At 39.2% G+C, this 22,915-nt stretch overlaps 1 protein-coding gene across 1 annotated transcript in view; it reads right to left on the minus strand.

Annotated features, from left to right (window-relative positions):
* CNBD2 (cyclic nucleotide binding domain containing 2) overlaps positions 1-22,915 on the minus strand; it is a 162,966-nt gene that overhangs the window by 92,322 nt on the left and 47,729 nt on the right. Inside the window, exons 3-4 of the mRNA XM_033944929.1 lie at positions 21,890-22,046; positions 7,269-7,420 (exon numbers count right to left, since the gene is read on the minus strand). Of these exons, the coding sequence (XP_033800820.1) occupies positions 7,269-7,420; positions 21,890-22,046 (309 nt within the window). The remainder of the gene's footprint in view (positions 1-7,268; positions 7,421-21,889; positions 22,047-22,915) is intronic.

Consider the following 22,915-nt stretch of genomic DNA (forward strand, 5'->3'; position numbering starts at 1 on the left):
TAGACTTTGAACTATTCAACTTCTGTATTCTAACTGGGGTCCAAAATGCTCTATGCAAAAGAAAAAAACCATGTTTGTCTCATAGATGCAGACATTGTACATCCTATCCTCCAAGACCAAATTTGTGGCCATTGAGAAGCTGAAATCTGATGCTTAATCTCAATGCTCCAAATATCCCTAAGACCATTTTTAGGTTTTTTCTTAACCAATTCATTAATAGTTTTATCAAGTTTCAAGTTTATTAAAAATTTGATTAATCGCTTAATCCACATTCTAAGCGATTTACATATTACTAAAATTACAATAAAAGGGGAAAAATACACTGAATAAGACTGAACATACTATTGACAAAATTTTTTTTTAAAAAAACATGAAACATGAGGAAAAGCATGGGTAAAAGTTACAATATATTTTAAAGATAGAAAAACAAGTAGGGAAAATACATAAGGAAAAGGAAAAGGCTGAATATACCACTGCGCAGCCTGGTGACCCAGAAAATCTGCCTGGAAGCATGAGAATTCCAAACTAAATTGAGTATTAAGGCTTTTCCATTCAGGGAACCCTACCTGAATGGCCTGCTTCAATTACAACCATCTAAAACTATTAAATTTATTGATTTTAAATTCTATGGGGACAAGCTCAGGGTCAACGTGGCTATGAAGATTAGTACAAGGTAAAGCTGTAAAGTTTGTACATGTATTAGTGTTTCATGGATTTTTAACTTTTATCTCTCGTTTCAACGTTGCTTAAGCTACTTCCCTGATGCAGCAGGTGATATAAGTCTGACCCGTGAAACAAAGGCCTTGTCGGATAATGGTTAAAGGCAACGACGCTGGCTGTTGTATTGAGCAATTTGAACTGAAAAAGCATATGAAACATTTACTGAACTAAACTGAACGTTACAAGTTGAAATTAATTGAACGTTTTAAAATGAATTTAGTATGAATTGAAGAAATGAATTGCTGAAATATCTACAGCATTTTTAGCATTAACAGCATATGAGTATAAGAGCACTTTTCACTATGCACTTTAAGCATTTTAAGCACTTTAAGCACTTTCAACTGTTGATGAAATTGAAGGAGGTATAGGAAATATGAATTAAGAAAGGAAATGATATGCCAAAAATATATAAATGAAATGTATTGAAATAAATTGAAATGAAAATAGAAGAAGAATTTTGGATGAGATAATCCTGAAGGAGAATCATTAGATGAATTGAGAAGATCAAGTACGGGTTGGTCTTGAGTTTCAAAGATGGCATACTGATTCATTAGAGTATAGTTGGTCTTGAGTTTCAAAGATGGCATACTGATTCATTAGAGTATAGATGTACCCCATACCAAAATAATTAATGAAGTTTTTTAAAAAAATTTAATATGTTTTTAAGGATTAAACTATTTAATTAGTGGGAATAAAATTTGCGAGTATTTATATGAGAAAATGAATGTAGGTTAAACAAATTATTTTTAAAAAGTTAATTAATTAATAAATTAATAAGTTGATAGGGAGGTGGGGAATAAGCCAGTGATGTTATAAGGAGGCAAGAGAATAATTCATTCTTCTCTTGAAGAAGTCCCAGTATGGGAAAGATGTACTCCTAAGTCTGAGGCTTGTCCCCATAGAATTTAAAATCAATAAATTAATTTGTTTAAAGGCTAATATTTAAATTAATTTAATTAAAGGTTATGCTTTATTTAGTACATTTAGAATCAGTGTTCATTTTTGATTTTTGCAAATGGTCTAAGATTTGTTTATAGCTTCTAATTCACCCATCTTATTTTTTAGGCTCCTTGCCTTCGTGTACATACACTTGAGTTTGTGGCCTGTTTCTTTCTTGCAATTCCTTCCCTCTTGTGTCCCTTTCGATCCGTCAGAATTTCTGTCCTGCCCATGATCCAGTGAGTCTTCCCTCTATCTTCCTGCACGGTATCCTCTGGGTATACCGGTTCCCGAACCATCGATTCTCGATCGACTGTCGGCTTTTCCCTTCTTCCTAGTTTAAAAACTTATCAATTTCTCTCTTGATGTTGCTTGCAAGTAGTCTCATTCCGTCTCCACTGAGGTGGAGTCCATCCTTCCTGAACTGCTTGCTCTTCCCCCAGAATATTATCTAGTTGCGCACGAAGTGGAATCCTTCTTCCTCACACCAGCACCGCATCCACGTGTTGACTGCTTGCAACTCCGTCTGTCTCTTCCTGTCAGCCCTGGGTACCGGCAGGATCTCTGAGGATGCTATCTTTTGCGTTCTGGTCTTCAGCTTCCTTCCTAGCATCCGGAACTGGTCCTTTAGTACTTCCCTGCTGTAGTTCCTGTTGCTCATGTTGTTTGTTCCCACATGGATCACCACCTCCGTATTTTCCTCTTCCACACTGTCAATGATCCTGTTGATGCGGCTCACTATGTCTTCTACCTTGGCTCCTGGTAGGCAGGTCACCAGTTGATCCTGTCTTCCTCCCGCTATGTGGCTGTTGACTTGTCTGATGACGGAGTCCCTCATGACGATTGCTGTCCTCTCTATCTTCCCTTGCCTCTCTAGCCGCAGGTCCGTGTCCTTGGTGTACGACCAGCTCTTCAGCCATAGATCCATGTCCTCTGTGCACTTCCATCTTCTCTCATCCTGGCATTGGTTTGCACCGGACTTGTCTTCATGTGGGTTTCCTCTACTGTTTCCAGATCTCGCTGCTATGCCACCCATTTCTTCTTTGTGGTTGTCCTCCAGGTGATCATCACTCTCTGTAGGTGTATCTCGGCAGTTCCACTGTTGCTGGTGATTTTCCACGGCCCCTTTGAATGCCTCCTCAATGAACTTCTCTAACTCCTGGACTTCTTCCTCAATGGTTTCCTCTGTCTTGACGTTCTTTGTATCTCTGTCCTCCTCCTCCACTGCTCGAAGGATTGTAAAGCCGCTTCAACCATAACTCTTCCAAACCTTACATTTTGGGGGGGCGCACTCTATCCTTACAGAAGTGCTTCCGATTGATGCTGGAGGGGCCCATCGCCGTTTGGAAAAAACAATGTTGATGCCCTCCTTCATCGGGCCCCCCTGACCATTTTGGGCCCTAGGCATGTGCCTACTTGGCCTATTGGTTAATCCTGCCCTGGGTGGGCAGTGGGGAGTCGTGTTATGGATTGAAGGCTATATCAAAAAGGTGAGTTTTCAGTCTGCTTTGAAACAAGGAAAGGGAAGGAGCATGATGGATGAACTCCAGGTTGTTTATTCCAGGCACGTGGGGCAGCCAGATGAAAGGAACGAAGTCTGGAATTAGTAGTGGAGAAGAAGGGTACAGCTAAGAGCAGCTGATCTGAAGAATGGAGTTCTCTGGAGAAGAGAGAAGAGCGGAGATATATTGAGGGGCTGCAGAATGAACACACTTGTAGGTTAGTAATAGGAATTTGGACTGTATGCGAAGGTAGATAGGGAGCCAGTGAAATGATTTAAGGAGAGGGGTAACGTGAGTGTAGCAAGGTTGGTAGATGAGTCATGCAGCAGAGCTTTGTACAGATTGCAGAGGAGGAGAATCAGTCGATATCCATGCATCTATAAGCAGCAAGCAATATTTTAAAATTCTTGCAAAAAAAATCCAAGTTAACTTTCAACACTGCCTTTAGGGCAGTGATTCCCAACCCTGTCCTGGAGGAACACCAGGCCAATTGGGTTTTCAGGCTAGCCCTAATGAATATGCATGAAGCAAATTTGCATGCCTATCACTTCCATCATATGCAAATCTCTCTCATGCATATTCATTAGGGCTAGCCTGAAAACCCGATTGGCCTGGTGTTCCTCCAGGACAGGGTTGGGAATCACTGCTTTAGGGTATATTCAAAAATATCATTTTCAGGTCTGTTGTGCATCTACTAATTTTTTACGGTGCATTTAGTCATTTATACTTGTAAGTGATTCTTTATGTATGTAAATAACCTTGTACAAAATACTGCCTAGCAGAAAAGTATACACCATTATGGTACATATTACTTTACCAGTGGGCATGCATTTAGGCAGAGTTTGGGTGGGGTGTGGGCAGAGTACAGAAGTACAAACATAAATGATAGAAATCTATCACTTACATGCATACCTACTAACATCTAGGTACAGTAGACTCTGTTAATCGTAACTCAATTAACCAGAACTCTCAAGCAACCAGAAAAAAAAAATTAAGAAATACTTTAATACTTTGATTTTATTTTCATTTTTATTTCATTTCTGATAGAAATTTAAGTGTAAACTTGGCACGCCACATCCGAGTATGCTCACACTTTGCCTTTCATATGTCCGGTAGTTTGTCTGAAACGGTTTATGGTACGGCATAATATGGGGTATAGTGTTAGTTAGGCCTATTTTTAATAGTAACTCTCAAGCAACCGGAAAGTAAATTTATCCAGCATCTATCAATCACCATGGGTGCCAGTTAACTGAGAGTCTACTGTACAAGCATTTAAACCAGTGAGAGGACTGGTTTAAGTGATTGCACCATTATGTACAAACATTTTTGGCCATTTGCGTTAGTATTCTATAAATAAAAGTACTTTTGTCTTTATATAGCAGAATAAGCTTAAAACAAGTGCCAGCAATGGAACCCTGTTATATTGAATTAGCCTCCTAGTGCTTTAGACCTCTTCTGAATCTTATAAATGAAGCTGATCGCAGACAGTGTCTCCTTTTATAAAGAATAGGTTGCTCACACATTCCTGAGGATTGGTTGTTTTGAGCTCACAGAAAACAGCAAAAGAAAAGCAGGCAGAGCAATGGCATAATGGTTGTATTCGAATGCATACTGAATGTAATAAAGAGGATGTTAAGAAAGGAAATGCACAGTATGACAATCCCCAAAGAAGGAGATTTAGGTTAAATATTTGGGTTAGATATTAAGAAGAACTTGCTAATAAAGAAGGTAATCTACTAATGGTGTGCATGCCCCTGGCAATGTCTTTTCAAATAGCTAGTAAACTTACTATATATGCATATTGGTTGAATACATATAAGCTTACCTAAATATAAAGAGGCAGTTCTATAAATGTGTGTCATAATTTGGGTGCATTGATACTGCGTGATTAGCATTAATTCTATAAAGGCATTTGGGTACCCAGATTCCATTTACAGAATACTAGCTTAAGTTGGCACTCGTGTGCTTCAATGTAAGCACAAACAATGATGCCATATCTATTGCAGGCATTAACTGTTGGTGCTTAAATGCATCATTTTAGCACAGTTACATGCATAACTGGGAGACCTACCCATGGCCTGCCCATGTGTACAACCCATCACACTTATATGTTAAGTTAGGGTTACCAGATGTCCGGGAAAACCCAGATATGTCCTCTTTTTAGAGGACTGTCCGGGACTTTTCAAAATCTGGCAATTTGTCCGAGTTTTGGAAAGCTCTGACGAGCTCCGGCCACATCTGGAGGGCCTCTGAGCATGTGTGGATGCTGTCGCATACATTCACGCATGCTACAGGCCCTCCAGATACGGTCGAAGCTCGTCGGGGAAGACGAGAGGAGGCTTTGTAGAGGCAGAGCCAGGGACAGAATAGTGCAGGGCTGGAGGTGGAATGGAGCAAGGCTGGCGCAGACCAGGGTAGTACTGGAAGTGGAAGAAGGCAGGGCCATGTGTCCAGGGTTTTACCGCTCAAAATATGGTAACCTTATGCTAAGTGAATTGTGTACACAAGTTATAGAATAGCACTTACCACTTATACAAGTAGCTACATAGGAACATGATGGCAAGTAAAGGCCAAATGGCTCATCTAGTCTATCCATCCACAGCATCCACTATCTGCTCCGCTTCCTAAGACAATGAATCGCAAATTGTGTGCTGTAGCAAGATTCGAAGTGTGCCACGAGATGCTGGCAAGGAGGAGAACTGCCAGCACTGGCTGACTGCCTACAGGATGTGCCTCTCGCGGAGAGAGGCAGGTCCTTTAGACAGCCGCTGCCTCTCCTCCTCCCCATGTCTCTCCTCTTGACACCTCGTCCCCCACTGCCAGCTGCAGGCCCCATCTGCAGGGTCTTCGCACATGCACAGACGTCAACATGATGACCTCACGCGTGCACGTGAAGTCATCAAGTCACTGCGCACTTCCAGGTGCCCTTGAGCCACCTGTTTAGTGTGCTACGGCTGGAAATAGTTTGCAAGACACTGCTCTAAGAGATCTCACATGCTTTCTTGAATTCAGACACAGTCTTTGCTTCCACCACATCTACTGAGATTATTCCTCACATCTACCACCCTTTCTGTAAAAAAGTATTTCCTTGGGTTACTCCTGAGCCTATCGCCTCTTAATTTCATCCAGAGCTTCCTTTCAACTGATAGAGACTCACCTCATGCGCCACCTAGGTATTTAAACATCTCTATATCTCCCCTCTCCTGCCTTTCCTCCAAAGTATATATATTGAATCTTTAAGTCTGTTCCCATACACCTTATGATGAAGACCACCAGCTATTTTAGTAGCCTTCCTGACTCCATCCTGTATATATTTTTTTGAAAGTGCGGTTTCCAGAATTGTACACTATATTCTAAATGAGGTCTCACCAGAATCTTATACAGGGGCATCAATACCTCCTTTTTCCTACTAGCCATACCTCTCTCTATGCAATCTAGCATCCTTCTAGCTTTCACCGTCAACCTGTTTGGCCACCTTTAGATCATTACATACTATCACACCCAAGTCCTGCTCCTCTTTCATGCACAAAGTTCTTCACCCTTGAACTGTATTCCCAGATTCTATATATCATGCCCAACTTTATGCATACATCCGAGATGCACACACATATAAAATGACTAATAAGCTCAGAAACATCAATAATTGGGTATTGACAACCAATTATTGAAGTTAATTGGCAGTCTTAAAAATTTGCACATATTTCTCACTGCATGCTAGTCTATAAATCACAGTGTTTAATTTCTCTGAAAAGAGGCATAGCCAAAGCCATGTCAGAGATATCCATAAAGTTGTATGTGAATTTACAGAATTTGCCTGAAGTGCACTGTTTGTAGCAGGCATAAATACAACGTTCAAAAGTTAGGCATGGGATCTGTGCTAAATATTATTCTATTAAGGGTGCACTATTGGAAGTCTCTTATTCAGCCCTACTCTTTTCAGAAAATAATTTCTAGCCATGTAATTATAAAATAAAACATATTTTATCTCCTATTATATAAAGCTGTCTGGGCTATGTTGAAATGCTACTTTGGCCTGCACTATGATATGCTCTGTACCTGATATGGCTTCTACATAGAAACATTATTATGGTTTGGAAAAAAATTTACTTTAAGAAGTTGTAACGATATAGGCATTCTTTTTCAAGCTCCACATCTAACTTATTAGCAAAAAAGTCTTCTCTATCCACCACAAGCAGTTCTGTTTCCTCCATACAGACAATGGTAGCGTTTCTGTCCAGGCCTTTCAGCAGGGCTATTTCCTGTCAACAGAGAAATAAGAAAAGACACAAGTAACGTGTGACAAAATAGGCTCCAAATACGTGTATTCTTGGTGCCTAAAAATAGGCACCCATATCTGGAAATACTCTCTTAACACAGTGCAGTACCACAATCACTGTAACTCAGACTAGATGAAATGAACCTTATTCTGACCACATATACCTGCAATTCAGCAGTCATCGGTGTATGTGGTGAAGTAACCTGGGACCCAGGGGAACTGGGATTCTCACACTGCTGCTCCTTATGGCTCTGGACAAGTCATTTAACCCTCCACTGCCCCACCCAAGTACATAATAAGTATTGTAAACTGTTTTGATTGTAATCACAGAAAGGCAGTATATCACATTCAATCCCCTTAAAATTCAGCGAAATCCCTTGATCTCATGGTTTAGAAAATTAAAGCTAAAAAATTTTAAAAATGATTTTGAAGAATCCACATTAAAATATGGTGACCAGAATATTCCTTGGATTTTCGAGTTTGTAGGCAGGCCTTCTTTTTAAATTCTGAAATGTAGGTTTCTACCAATTCAATGGCAAATAAGAAAGCAAACAAGATGCTAGGAATTATTAGAAAAGGGATGGTAAACAAGACTAAGAATGTTATAATGCCTCTGTATCGCTCAATGGTGCGACTTCACCTTGAGTATTGTATTCAGTTCTAGTCTCCTTATCTAAAAAAAAGATATAGTCGCACTAGAAAAGGTTCAAAGAAGAGCGCCTGTAGGGGTAGGGGTATATTCTTTGTAAGCTTATTTTGCTAGACAAAAAAGCACAAAACATTTTCTCTTTTTGTTATCTGTAACTATGACTATTTGTACTGGCTGTGAAATTTCCCTCCCCCCTCCCTGCTTTCCTGTGAAACGAAACTTAGCTTTCCTCAGAAGATACACCCATAATTAGCTTGTGACTTCGCATGTACAAAGGGGAGGACTATAAATATGTGGAGTTATACTGAATAAAGTGGGACATCTCTTTGGACATGCAAATAGTCTGCATGTGTGTTCTTTTCTTTCTAAAGAGATGCCCCCTCCCCCACGATGCATCTGTATCAGAGATAACAGAGTATGTGTGTGAGGCAGTATTGGGACCTGAACCTTTTCAGCTGGGGGCTCGTCTGGGATTGGAGATTAGTGCCGGGACTTCAGTGAGTATCTGTTTTCCAGTGCTCACTGGGGTCTCTGCCCTCTTCCAAGCCCTTATTTGATTATTGAGGCTTTTGGCAAGCCTCTCACAGAGTTTTGGCAACTCCTGTTACTTAATTAAGGCTTTTGGAAAGCCTCACAGAGTTTAGGGAACTCCTGCAGTACTTTTGAGTGGCCACACGTTCTTTTGGGAAGAACAAAAATTATTAATAGAAACGCCTGCCTGCTCTGTCATCTGTGGGGTAAAAGCTTTGTGCATGCGCTTTTTTTCTAACGCTTAGAGTATAAGCTTTATCTTACATTGTATCTTACTGTGTCTTGCTTATAAGGTAAGGTAAGCGAGATTTGTGCTTTGTTCTGGATCAGACAGGCACTAAGGATCCTCCCCTTCCTAAGAAAGATGAGCCTTGGAAAAAAAAAACCCAAAAACTGCAGCTTTGGTATCTGCTCTCTGTTGAACAGAGAAGCGTGTCTGAATTACGTTACTGATTTCTGTCTGTGAAAAAAAACCAAAATGCAATCTGGCTTTTTTTTTTGTTCACTTGAAAAAAGTTCCCCATGCTGTGCCTCTGGGCAGCAGTGAGAGCTTTCACCCCTTCCTCCTTTTCCAGAAGGCGGGCTTTTGGCCGCCCTCATTTTTCTCCACATAATTTTTCTCCAGGAGGGAGGGGGGAATGGAGCAGCATGGATTTTTCTTTGTCTCAGGGCTACAAAGAATTATTTTTTAAAAATAATTTCTTTATTCATTTTTTCATATTACAACAAGTGTATCAGAAAAATTTATATGATCTTATAAATACACACTTGATTTACCTTCATGACCACTTTAAGTACAACATATCATATTTATATACATATTTTATAATGTTCTAAATAATATGTAATTCATTTAATATGTATGACCAATATAAATAAAATAAATCCCCCCCTCCCAATCCCTCCCTACCTATTTCAGAAAATCTAACTTAATCCTTTAAAATTTATTAATTAATTCATACATATTGTGAGATAAATAAAATAATACCCACCCACATCTCTATTTAACAAATATCTTATTATGGGAAAATGTTATTAATCATTACAAAAATCTGCTAATGGCCTCCAAATCTTCTGAAATTTACCAAAGTAACCTTTCTGTGTTGCTATTGTGCGCTCCATTTTATATATATATATGGCATACCGAATTCCACCTAAAGTTATAATTTAATCTGCCATAATTTTTCCAGTTACATGTTATTTGTTGAATTGCTACTCCAGTTAATATGAATAAAAGTTTATTATTATGTGATGAAATTTGACTTTTTGCTCTCAGACTTTTTAATACAGGTATCTGCTTAAAAATATGTTTAAATATTTAAAATCAGTTTTCTAGGAAAAGAGAGACGGTGTTTTCAGACAGATGACAGAGAGAATGAGGAAGGTGATTTTATAATACTTTTGTCAAGCAATAAGGAACTAGAGCTTGCTCTTGAGTGAAGTGGATTTGTTATAGGAAGTGAATGATTTAAAGAGAGCTGAGCCAGTTACGTGTTCTGGCAGTTGTGAAAGAGTGCCTGCAGGTTTATCCAGCATGCTTATAGAAGGTGTTACTTGGAGCCGAGGTATGTGTTGAAAAAAAACCCAACAAAAAATGTTTTGTTCCCCTGCATGGCTTGTGGGTGGAGTCGTGAGCCGAATTTTAGTTTACATGTTTGCAAGTCAGTGCTTCAGGATAGGAACCTGATACAGATTATGGATTGAGAATAATTATTTTGTGCTAGCAGAAAGTTTACTTGTGTCCTGTAGTGAGTCTTTTTCCACTGCTGTTGTTTTCCACAGTTCAGCTCAAAGGCTGTGGCTCTCCTTTGCAGGAATTTCTTTTCTCTTTGTTCTCTCTTCTTAATGAGTATGTGCTTATCTTACAGTGCTGACGTCGCCCGCCCTCTAAGGGAAAGGAGCAGTACCACATTCCACCACTAGCGAAGAGCACAGAGAATAGTATTAATTCTGTGCTTCTTTTTCAGCAGTGGCAGTTCACATTACTCAGGTTCTCTCTACAGACAGTATGTTTTCTACTCCCTTGGACGAAGAAAGAAAGAAGCTATCCACTTTCCCCCATGTGGTAGCAGTTCTGTAGTTACAGAGAAGATAAGCTTCACTAACAGACAAGATTACCTTCAAAATGTTTTAGCACGAACTCTAAAGTTCTTATGCAGTTTATTTAAATTCATTCAGAGACTCTGACCTTACAAGTTGCTAAAATATTTGCAAAGACTTTCTGGACTCATAAGATTTTGGAACAAAACAACGGACTTTATTTCAAATAACTTTACTGTAACTTACTTCATTTGAATTATGCTTCTGAACTTTACTTATGCATTTGCATATTCCCCTAGGCTCATTATGTCATCTTGTTAGCAACTGTATTTTCTTTATCATTGTCCTCATGCATTGTTCTCAGCAAAATATTTTTTGTTTATCCTGTATTTTAAATTTTACTTCATATTGCTGTATTCTATGTACTGTGACAGGTTCTAAGCTTGTCACACAGTGTGACAGCATCTCTTATTGGGCTTAATTACTGACATCACTAGTTCTTTTAATGATTTTAATCCAAATTTGAGAAATGAGTTCTTGCACCACACACAGAAAAAGAAAAATTATATCTTGTATGTACTCACTGAGTGCATCATCTGCACATGGGTTAATTTTACATATTAGTCATATATTTGGGTTTCTTAGCACTCTGCATTATTTTACATCTTACTGCATTACTTCTAGGTTACTATGCCCGAGCATAGGGACCGATTCTAAGCTGGTAATACTGAGGTTCTCTTCATTTCGGGAAATTTAGGGGTTTAGATATGTTTCATATATGTAAGGTTCTATCTTTCTCTTAGCATATTTGCTTTACATTTATACCTGCCCATTTGAATGGTAAGTTTTCTGTATGGTTTGGCTTAGCCAGCAACATACATAAATTACTGGAAGCTGGGTTTCCTTTAGGATAGTAGATGGGATTTGCTTGTATTCTCACTTGAGAATTCAAGTATGCTTTGGGACAGATCTTCTAGGCACCTGCCTTTGCAGGCCTAGGTAGTATATTTTTCTGGCTTTTGTGCACTTCGTCCTCTCTAATTGGCTTTAAGAGAATATACTTGCATGATAACTCACTGATCCATAAGCCGAGCTGTACCCAACGTGACCCCCTCCCCTGAGAGCCAGAGGTAAGACCACGAGCACCCTTTGTCTATCACGTGTGTGAACTTACGTGATTTTCACGACGGGATTGAACAGTACTGGCACTCGTGGGCTGTAGGGGGCGTAATGGCACGGATAGTATGTAGGACATGATGGTGCAGTAATTTTGTGGAGTTTGTTCTCTATATCGCCTGCTTTCTGTATGGTTCTGGGTAACTCTAGTTAGATACAAGCATATGTATTAGTTAAGGCCACACCCAATAGAAACGTACGAAAAGTTGGTGCATATAAATCTGAATATGGATGCAGCCAAGACCAGAAAACCACACTACAGATTCATCTTAAGGACACGCATCATCATATTCTCTGTATGTACTTTGCTCCTCAGCCAGACCATAGCGGGAATCAGGTCATGCGTAACATATTTCTATTCAGGCCTCCATTTTGTGTCAGTGACTTTTTGTCTCTGTCCGTTCTTTGTTCTCTCTGAGTGTTCCCGCCTTGAGCCTCGTGGTTCTCATTCATACCAGACCTCTCCGCCTGGCTTGTGGCATTATGAAGTTTCACATTGTTGAATATAGCAAGTTATATGTCTCGTATGCCTGCACTATACCGTGTTGTGTGTGAATGGAGCCCTGACCAAATGTGTGTGATATGTGGTTTGCATGATATGTGCAGAAATTATTTATATTTCTTTTCCAATGTTTTCTATATATATATGACCTCCGACACCTTAGCGGAGTACCTTTCCTCCACGCTACTGCTGTTCGCTTATGATGTCATCTTCCTGACGTAAGGGGGGATTGTAGGGGTAGGGGTATATTCTTTGTAAGCTTATTTTGCTAGACAAGAAAGCACAAAACATTTTCTCTTTTTGTTATCTGTAACTATGACTATTTGTATTGGCTGTGGAATTTCCCTCCCCCCTCCCTGCTTTCCTGTGAAACGAAACTTAGCTTTCCTCAGAAGATACACCCATAATTAGCTTGTGACTGCGCATGTACAAAGGGGGGGGACTATAAATATGTGGTGTTGTACTGAATAAAGTGGGAAAGCTCTTTGGACATGCAATAGTCTGCATGTGTGTTCTTTTCTTTCTAAAGAGGTGCCCCCCCCCCCCCCGATGCATCTGTACCAGAGACGACAGAGTGTGTGTTTGTATTGGGACCTGAACCTTTTCAGCGCCCAAAATGATAAAGTGGATGGAACTACTTTTGTATGAGGAAAAACTAAAGAGGTTAGGGCTCTTCAGTTTAGAAAAGAGATGGCTGAGTGGAGATATGATTGAGATTTATAAAATCCTGAGTGGTGTAGAACAGATACAAGTGGATCAATTTTTTACTGCATCAAGATTTTTAAAAACTAGCTAGGGGACACTCGAAGTTACATAGTAATACTTTTAAAACCAATAGGAGGAAATATTTTTACACTCGGAGAATAGTTAAGCTCTGGAATGCGCTGCTAGCGAATGTGATAAGAGTAGTTAATATAGCTGGTTTTATAAAAGGTTTGGACAAGTTCCTGGAGGAAAAGTCCATGAACTGCTGTTGAGACAGACATGGGAGAAACCACTGCTTAACCCTGGATCTGTGGCATGGAAGTTGCTACTATTTGTGTTTTTTGCTAGGTACTTGTGATTTGGATTGGCCTCTATGAAGATGGGATGCTGGGCTAGATGGACCATTGATCTAATCCAGTAAGGCTATTCTTATGCTCTTAATAGCTGGTTCCTACTCCTCCATCGCTGGCCTAGTGGAGGTCCTAAATGATCAACCTGCTTTAGATGGAGTGAGAGAACATAATATAGGTTCTTCATATGGATCATCCTTTCATGATATTTGGGTATCGTTCTGGAACTTTGTACCTCATGTAGCATGGAGTAGGCTTTTGAACTTTTAATGGAGCAATACAAGTGCACCATCTTTCACAAAATTCAAGTTTTCTTGCCAAATGTGTCTAACCAAACTCAAAAGCAGCTAACTTCTATACTAGGTGAGGCTTAATATGTGACACTAACCTTGTCAGGCCTACCTATGATTCTTTTCAAACATCAGCTAAAATTTCATGTTAGATAAAAGCATAAGATGAGCTACAGAAATGTGTTTTTTATTTGGACTTTTAACAGGCTGGGTAGGATTTCCAGGAAGCTTATCCACATACATACAGCCAGGACACACTTTGTAACTGAACAAGAGTTTTTATTATTCAGGTTTGCCTCACAAACAAGTTAACACAGTCCATAACTCAATAATTCAATGGCTTATCTTAGCCATGTAAGAACACTTTTTTCCCTTAACAGTCTCTCCTTCACTCAATAGGGTCACTCTGCTTCCCTTGGCTCTTTCTTTGGCCACAGCTAGGGACAGTTGGAAGTCTCTCTCTCTCTCTCTCTCTCTCTCTCTCTCTCTCTCTCTCTCAATCTTTCCTAGGGCTTCACTCGGCCATTAGCTAGGGAAAACATCTATCTTACTGGGCTCCCTGAGTTCAGGGAAGTCTCTTCCATCTGAAGACCTCTTCTGAATAACTCTGAACTAGGCATATATATTTCTCCCTGCCTGAGTCCACAGACTTAACAGAAACTATCTGGATGATTAGTACAATATCTTGGCATGATAAAGACTGATATTAATCACCGTCTGTAGCATAAAAAAACAGACAACTGTTGTTAACCCTTCATATACGTTTATCCTATAAATGCATGATATACCGGTATCGCCCAATTAACTTTTATAATTATATATAATGAACCTCATTAAAAAAATGTGACATTCCAGTGAAAAACTACAAAACCCATCCAACATTAACTCTGATGAAAATGATGTGTTGACCTGTGTTATTAGTGTTAGTTTTCATTTAAATTTATGCACGTAAATTTAGGCATGGAACACATGCAGCACCTAAAAGGGGGCACAGAAATGTGAGGACCATGAGAGAGACTCAGAGGCATTCCTCAAAGTTAAGTACATAATTATAGAAAAAGGGGCATCTGCGCCTAACTTTAGATGCAAGGTTTTGCACTACGTTTCTGTTGGTGCAAATTGCCATGCCTAAAATTAGGAATGGCTCCCAGGTGTAAACACTATTCTATAAACCATACCTAATTTTAGAAACATAGAAATCTGATGGCAGATAAAGGCCAAATGGCCCATCCAGTCTGCCCATCCACAGTGACCATTCTCTCTTTCTCTCTCCGAGAGATCTCACGTGCCTATCCCAGGCCCTCTCAAATATAGAAACACAGAAACCTGATGGCAGATAAAGGCCAAATGGCCCATCCAGTCTGTCCATCCGCAGTAACCATTCTCTCCTTCTCTCTCCCAGAGATCCCACGTGCCTATCCCAAGCCCACTTGAATATAGAAACATAGAAACCTGAGGGCAGACAAAGGCCAAATGGCCCATCCAGTCTGCCCATCCGCAATAACCATTCTCTCTTTCTCTCTCCGAGAGATCCCACGTGCCTATCCCAGGCCCACTTGAATATAGAAACATAGGTGCAGTTTATAAAATAATACTTAGGTGGATTTTTTCAGTGCCAATTTTTTTAGATACAATATATAGAATTCAGTCCAATATTGTAACCTATGCCAAAACTAGAGAAGTAGTTGTTAGGTGCCATCGATTTATGTTCGAGTCCTAGCGACTTGATGATATCATCAAGTTTTCTTGGCAGAATGCAGAAGTAGATTGCTGGGTCTTTCTTCTGTGCAATATAAATTTGTTGTCGCCGTTGTCACATCAAACACAATATTTCGCCTCCAACACTACCTATCTGCTGCTGCCCAGATGGGTGGTACATCGTTAGTTTGACATCTCCGCTGAAAACTCCACCTTTGGAGGCCCTGTTGGTAGTGAAACTACCGATGGCATAGCTTGCAGCTTCACAGATGTGTGCAAGCCCCAGTGGCACAAGCCCACGTAGACTTCTTGTAAAAATTGTATTTTGTTATATAGGGAGAAATGAGGTTTTTATTGTAGCTAGCTTGGCATCTTTCAGAAACATTAAATTCATTAGAAAAAGTTTAAAGATGAAATTTCAGAAAATAGTTAAATCAGTGCCACATGTTTTGAAACACTGGTGGCCACATTTAAATTGGATCCTCAAATATTTCCCATAAGTGAGTTTTCCCTGATTCTGAATTCATATATATACTATAATTTATTCTGCTACCATGAAAACAGCTAATTAATTCCAGTAGTCTAGTGGGTTTACTAAGGAGTTTTTCATGACTGACAATGAATCTTAGAGACTCATATTTCTACACTGGAATTCATAAAATTGGAAGTTGGAAGTAAAGAACAGGAAAGGTCCCAGGTGCATTAGAACAAGGTCTAACATAATCCTTCTGGAGTATGCAGTGATTCGGAGTACTCTGGACTGAAGGTAAGCACAGTGAAAATTCAGGTGCTCCTGTGAAGTTTTTTTTTTATTATTTTTATTTCATTTTATCAAATTAAATCAATATAGGATGCAAGATAAGGAAAACCAGAACATATAATACAAAAATTATTAAGTAATAATACAATCATTCCTTCAAGCCCACATCAAGAGAAAGTGATACCATAACTCTAAGAAATACATTAAGAGATTTGGATCAATAAATCTAACATTTTATAAGATTTAAAATTAAGCAGTTCAGAAATCCAACATATATTTGGCATAATTACTAAAGACTCCTTTTCAAATCAGTCATCATTTTTGACTTTCATGTAAGTTAAGAAATTGTTTTTTTGAAGAATTAGAACAAAGTTCTTATCCTGAAATTTCAATAAACATTTACAAGGAAACATCAAAAAATATGTGGCTCCCAAAGTTACAACTCTAGATTTTGACACTAGAAATGCCTTCCGTCTCGACTGTGTAGCTTTAGCCACATCTGGAAAAATCAATACTTTAGCTCCACAAAGGGGTCCTTTTATCAAGCCGCACTAGCGGGATTAGCGCGTCGGACATTTCATCACGCGCTAACCCCCGCGGCCGGCTAAAAAACTAACGCCTGCTCAATGCAGGCATTAGCGGCTAGCATGGCAGGTGGTTTAATGCACGGTATTACGCGTGCTAAACCCCTACCGCAGCTTGATAAAAGGACCCCAAAATTTAGCATCCTTATTTTTAAAATAAGTATTCATAATCAAAGATTTATCACTTTCATTAGAATATATCACGAAAAGGGTGGACCTAGTATGTATTAAATCTTGACAATTTTCCAAAAATCCTGTTAAATAAAACTCTGCTGTTACCAACTGGTCCACCCTTTGCTGAGAAGAAAGCTTCCTTTTTTCTAGGAATATAGTAACAATTCAGAATGGATAAAATGCCAGCATTTTGTAACCCTAGAATTTTCTTAAAATATTTTCTTAATAAGATTTCAGATGAAAGTAAATGGGTCAGAGGAAAGTTAACAAAACGCAGGTTTTTTGACCATGCAGGGTTTTCCAACATCTCAAGTTTATAATGCAAATTATATGAATCTTAACAGCTGAAGTAGAAATAGCTTGCAAGGCAGAAACCTGTGTTTCAATTGAAGACAAATGCTTATCTTTAAGTTAGAGTCCACTTTATCCAATTTCTCAACAACTTCCTGTGAAAATACTGAGGCCCTCTTCTATCAAACTGCAACAGCAGTTTTTAGCGTGGGGAGCCGTGATGCTCCCGATGCTCATAGGAACTCAATGAGCATCAGGATCAGCGCGGGCCATTCAGCGTGGCTCTCTGCGCTAACAACTGCTAGCGCAGTTTGATAGAAGAGGCCCTGAGTTTTGATTGATGACTGATTTCAACAAACTTTCTATTCTACTATTAATTAACCATAAATCTTTCAAGGAAATTTCCTGTAGAATCTCCACTGGACCTTGTACTAAAGGCATATCTTCCTGCCAAGAAAAAACTTTATTACAAAATAAACAAGGGGTATAGCGGAGTATATATTTCTGGGGGTAATATGATATAAATTCACTCCAAAACTCACCAGGAACAGAGAATCACTTCAAATCTCTTTATAAATCCCAACTGTAAGGCTTATGTGTGCTCATAAGAAGAAAATTTTTAGTCATTTTCTTAAAGGAGATTTTTGAAGATGTCTGAGGTTCCAAGTTGTCTGGAGAAACATTAGGACCTTTTTCGGAACCTAAATCACTGGATAAAACTGAAGGGATGGAGGAGTTCAATCTAAAGGACTGAGAGATGCCCCTGACATAGAATCAGCTCTTGCAGTTTGTGGAGAATTCAAATTAGGAACAGTCAAATGACGGTCCATCGGGCTGGATAATACAGGAGTAGAACTTTTAGTTTTAACCTTCCTTTTCCCAATTATAGAAGAGAAAAAAAAATTACCTTAGAATTCAAACTTCAAAAAACAATATTCATACTCCTTGTTGATCCTCGTGGCTCCAATGGGTTCCCAAGGGGCCCAGCATTCCACTTAGGACATGTTTCTTTGACCATGCCCTAAGGCTATGCAGTTGCTTGCTGCTGCAGTAGTGACTTTTTCAAGCAGAACCCGAGATCCTCAATGATGTCACCTAGTTGTCTCCATGAGTGCCAGATGGAAATCGACACTTCTAGAAACAATGGTCACAGATGGAACAAGGGATCCGGCAATACTCTCAGAAGCAAAAAACAATCCTGGATCATAAAATGCCAACAACAGGTATCACCTCTGAATCAGCAACAGTCCCAGATAGAACAAGGGGTTTGGCAATACTCCCAGAAGCAAAAATCAGTTCGGAATCATAAAAGTTTGGAATCATAAAACAGTTCGATATCATCTCTTCTGGGAGGGCTTTTGTTGAATTATTTCATGAAAACATAATATCTTCCCACTTAAGAGTAAATCACTTAATTAGAAATTGGCAGCATATCAATGGGTACACAGAAAGAATGTAGTCTTCCTGTAGCATTCTGGTCATTATAGTACATTTCCATATGGTCTCTTATTCATGTTGTCCTGATCTGAGGAAGAAGATTCTGACCTTTGAAAGCTATTAATAACCCTGAATTCTATATATATATGGCAACCAAAATTGGGTGCCAATAATTGGGCATTGATCCAAGATGCGTGTTCAGTTAAATTAGCTAAAGCGCCAATTGGCACTAATCAGCATCAGTTTGGAATTGGGCACACATTTTGCTATGCGCTATCTATAATAAGATGTGCCCAGACTATAGCATGAAACCTAAAAGGGGGTATGACCATGGGATAAGTTAGGCGGGATTGAGTGTCTGCCCTTTAGGGCAGACGCGATTCTGTATAGGATGCTGGTTCTCAGGCGCTTTTTAGGTGGTTGCAGAAACTAGCGTCCTATACAGAATTTTCCCCTAAATGGATAGTTATCCATGAAAATGCCAGTAGAGCACCTAAACTGGCATTCGACAAATATGCACTCAAATGGTATAGTGTATATTTATAAAAGGGATGTTCACGTGACCTTAGATGGGGCTGACATTTAGGCAAGCAACTTCCAGAATACTGTAAGTTGCTTGTGTACTTGCTACATTTGGGTGCCCTCATTTAGGTCAATTTTACAGCAGGTACAAATAGGTGCCACTGAAAAATTCCGCCCAACCAAGAAGAGAATGATGTGGAGCCATGAAACGTACAAGTTATTCCACACTTTTCATTTCATATAATTGAAACGAAAAGTGTCAAGAAAAGTGTGGAATAACTTGTACGTTTCATGGCTCCACATCATTCTCTTCTTGGTTGGGCTGAGAGCTTTTCAGTGGCCCCTCATAGATGCACCAATACTGGGTTTAGGCTAGTATTCAATAAGCTTCAAAACTAGTACTTAAAAGGGACACAGTATGGGAGCAGTGAAAACTCAAATGTACAAAAAAATGAATATTTAATTATTTAAACTTTTAATTTTTATACGGGGTCCTCAGTGTGAGATAGTAACCTTCAAGGAGCAGATTGCAAGATATCTACTCAGTTGCTTATAGCCAAAGGCAGAAACCCACTGGGTTCTAGCTGCCCTTCTTGCAGCCTTCGGATCAACGGCGTTTGTGGCTTCAGCTTGGAGCTGTAGTCCCTGAGGAAGGGGCTTTTCAGCCTTGAAACTGGGCTTGGTTGGACACTTGCATGGACATTACTATTTTTCTACAGCCTGTGGAACGCGGTGCCTGCATTTAGAACAGAAGATACAGCTGATAGATCAATCGGGCAGCTTTTCCACTGCCTTCAGCTAAGTAATCATTATTCTCTGCTTGCTGAACATACTCACTTCGCCGGTTGTCTTTTTTTCCTGTTGGCTAACAGATTGGGGGTAGAAAAACTCTTTTATTTTTATTTTTTTTTTATTTATTCAATTTTTCTATACCGTTCTCCCAGGGGAGTTCAGAACGGTTTACATGAATTTATTCAGGTACTCAAGCATTTTTCCCTGTCTGTCCCGGCAGGCTCACAATCTACCTAATGTACCTAATTTTATGTTGCTTTGCTTTGTAGCGTTTAGTTTATTTAATCACTTAATGCACTTTTAATGGCACTATATTAGCACACAGTGGGGTGCCTCTGATGGTATGTGGCTGGAACCCAGTGGGTTTCTGTCTTTGGCTATAAGCAGCCAAGTAGATGTCTTGCAATCTGCTCTTTGAAGCTTACTACCTCATACTGAGGACCCCGTATAAAAATTTAAAATTTAAATAATTAAATTACATTACATTGGTTCTTATATACCGCAGCGACTTTGTGGTTCTGTGCGGTTTACAGGTCAAGAGTTACTAACAATGTAGCAGAGCACAATCAGTTATAAAATTTAACAGAAAATACATTTCCAACAATTTTCTAAGAGCCAAAATTAGTTACGATATTTACCAAAAAGATATGTTTTCAACATTTTTCTAAAGGCTGAATAAGATGTAAAAATTGATATATGAATACCCATTTCTTTTTCCCATAGCCTGAAAAGTCAGCATTATACCAAATAAATGTTTATAGACACTTCCCTTTACTGATGGAAAATCAAAGAGGCGTACTATACATAAATGTTTCCTATCAGCAAATTTGAAAGAATCAAAGAGATAACTAGGCAGTAATCCATTCAAAGCCTTAAAACATAAGCAGCCTAACTTAAAATCACTCTAGCCTCATCTGTCAACCAATGTAATTTAGAATAATACTGCGGAACATGATCTGTTCATGCCAATCCAAAAATCTGCCTTACTGCAGTATTCTGAATGATCTGCATCCTTTTTATATTTTGCTTAGAGATCGAAAGATAAAGAATATTACAATAATCCAACGAACTCAAGATAAGAGATTGCACCATCAGTCTAAACGAAGCAAAATCAAAATAAGACTTTACCGTTCTTAGTTTACATAAAAGGAAATAAGATTTTTTAATCAGAGTAGTAATATGAAAATCAAAAGATAACTTGCGATCAAGGTTGACTCTTAAAATTTTTATAGTCGGTGAGATGGAATAATTGTTACCGTTCAAATTTAGAGAGTCCTCCTTCATCATATCGGAAGGAGATGCCCCAAAAAATCTTGTTTTATCAGGATTGAGTTTTAAGGCTCCTTTTACAAAGATGTACTAGCGTTTTTAGCGCACGCACAAGATTAGCGCGCACTAGCCAAAAAACTACCGCCTGCTTAAAAGGAGGCGGTAGCGGCTAGCGTGTGCTAAAACCACTAGCACACCTTTGTATAAGGAGCCCTTAGTCTAAAGTCATTCATCCAGGATTCCATAGTTTCAAGTATTGATTGAATAAAAGATAGAATATCATTTGAGAAAGCAGTCAATTGAATAATTATTGTAATGTCATCTGCATAACTGTACAGCTTCCATACTTTAAGCATTAGTTGTGTAGCTTTGAAATAATTTTTTGCTTATACTGGGGTAATTTTTGTAGTATTCTATAAGGACAGTTGGATGCCCAAGTGTCTAAACAGAATAAGCTCGCACCCAGAGTATGTAACTAGAGGTGCCCAGTTATGGAATTGCTCCAAAAATGTTTCAAGTTAATCCAATAAAAAAGGAGTCTTCTTATTTTCCTTTGTTTTGTTTTATTTCTATTCCTTACCTTTAAATTGGATCAACACAAGGAAGCTACTTCATCCAAGCAAGGAAGAGATAATGGTTCAACCTGAGTAGAAACTGTTTCAAAAGAGAAAAATTGACTTACTCCGAAACCAGAACCGCTGTGGAGTAACACTGGCGCCTCATCCACAAAGGCACTGCTACCATCTTCATCCATGGTGACCGCAACACAGCCCGAGTAAAGGAAATAGAAACTGTTACCGGGTTGCCCCTTCCTTACAACCACTCTGCCACGTCCAAAGCTGATAAAGAAGAAGAGCAGAGCTTTATCCTCACCTGCCAGGCTGCCTCAGAATACTTTTCTATGCCATAATGTTATGCCTAAAGAAATCTGCCTGAGCTATTGCACCCGTGGAGGGGCATTTTTGAAAAAAATGTCTAAGTCCAACTTGAATGTTTCTAGCTGAACATCCAAAGTTGGAGGAAAAAAATGGCCATTTTCAAATGGCAAACTGCCGGACATCCAAATATAATTTTTTAAAAAAATTGTCTACTTAGACGTCTTGGCCACCGGGACATCTAACTATTCTCCATTTTCGATCAAAAAAACATCCAGGTTAAAAACATCCTAATCCTGACCATTTGGATGTGGGTGGGGCCAGCATAGTAATGGACTAGCCACATAGACATCCCCACAGAGCAATGGGACACCTTAGAGGGCACTTCTGTGAACTTCACAGAAAGGGTGTCAGCCCTTCACATAAATGTTGAGCCCCCCAAATCCCACCAAAACCTACTATACCCTCCTGTGTACCACCCTAATAGCACTTATGGCTGCAGGTGTACCTTTTTGTTCTCATTTTTGTGTGGTGGAAAGGGGTGTTTTACCTTGATGTGTGCAGTGGTCATCTGATCAGTTTGGGCACTTTTATGTCACTTAGACCCATCTAGTTCCAAAAGTAAATATTCCATCCAGGATGTTTTGTAAAATGTTTGATTATCGCTGCAAGACTTCCATGTCTAGCCCACCCTTGAGACTGCCCAAAGCTCACCCATAACACTCCTCCACCACATCCAGCTCATGCTCTGGATACACATAGGCTGGAACACCTTGCTAGATGTACAGAAAAATCTTTTGATTATCGGTACTTGGACATCCTTGCGATTAAGA

Source organism: Geotrypetes seraphini, chromosome 5, assembly GCF_902459505.1.
Source record: "Geotrypetes seraphini chromosome 5, aGeoSer1.1, whole genome shotgun sequence".
In the NCBI taxonomy this organism is placed as follows: domain Eukaryota; kingdom Metazoa; phylum Chordata; class Amphibia; order Gymnophiona; family Dermophiidae; genus Geotrypetes; species Geotrypetes seraphini.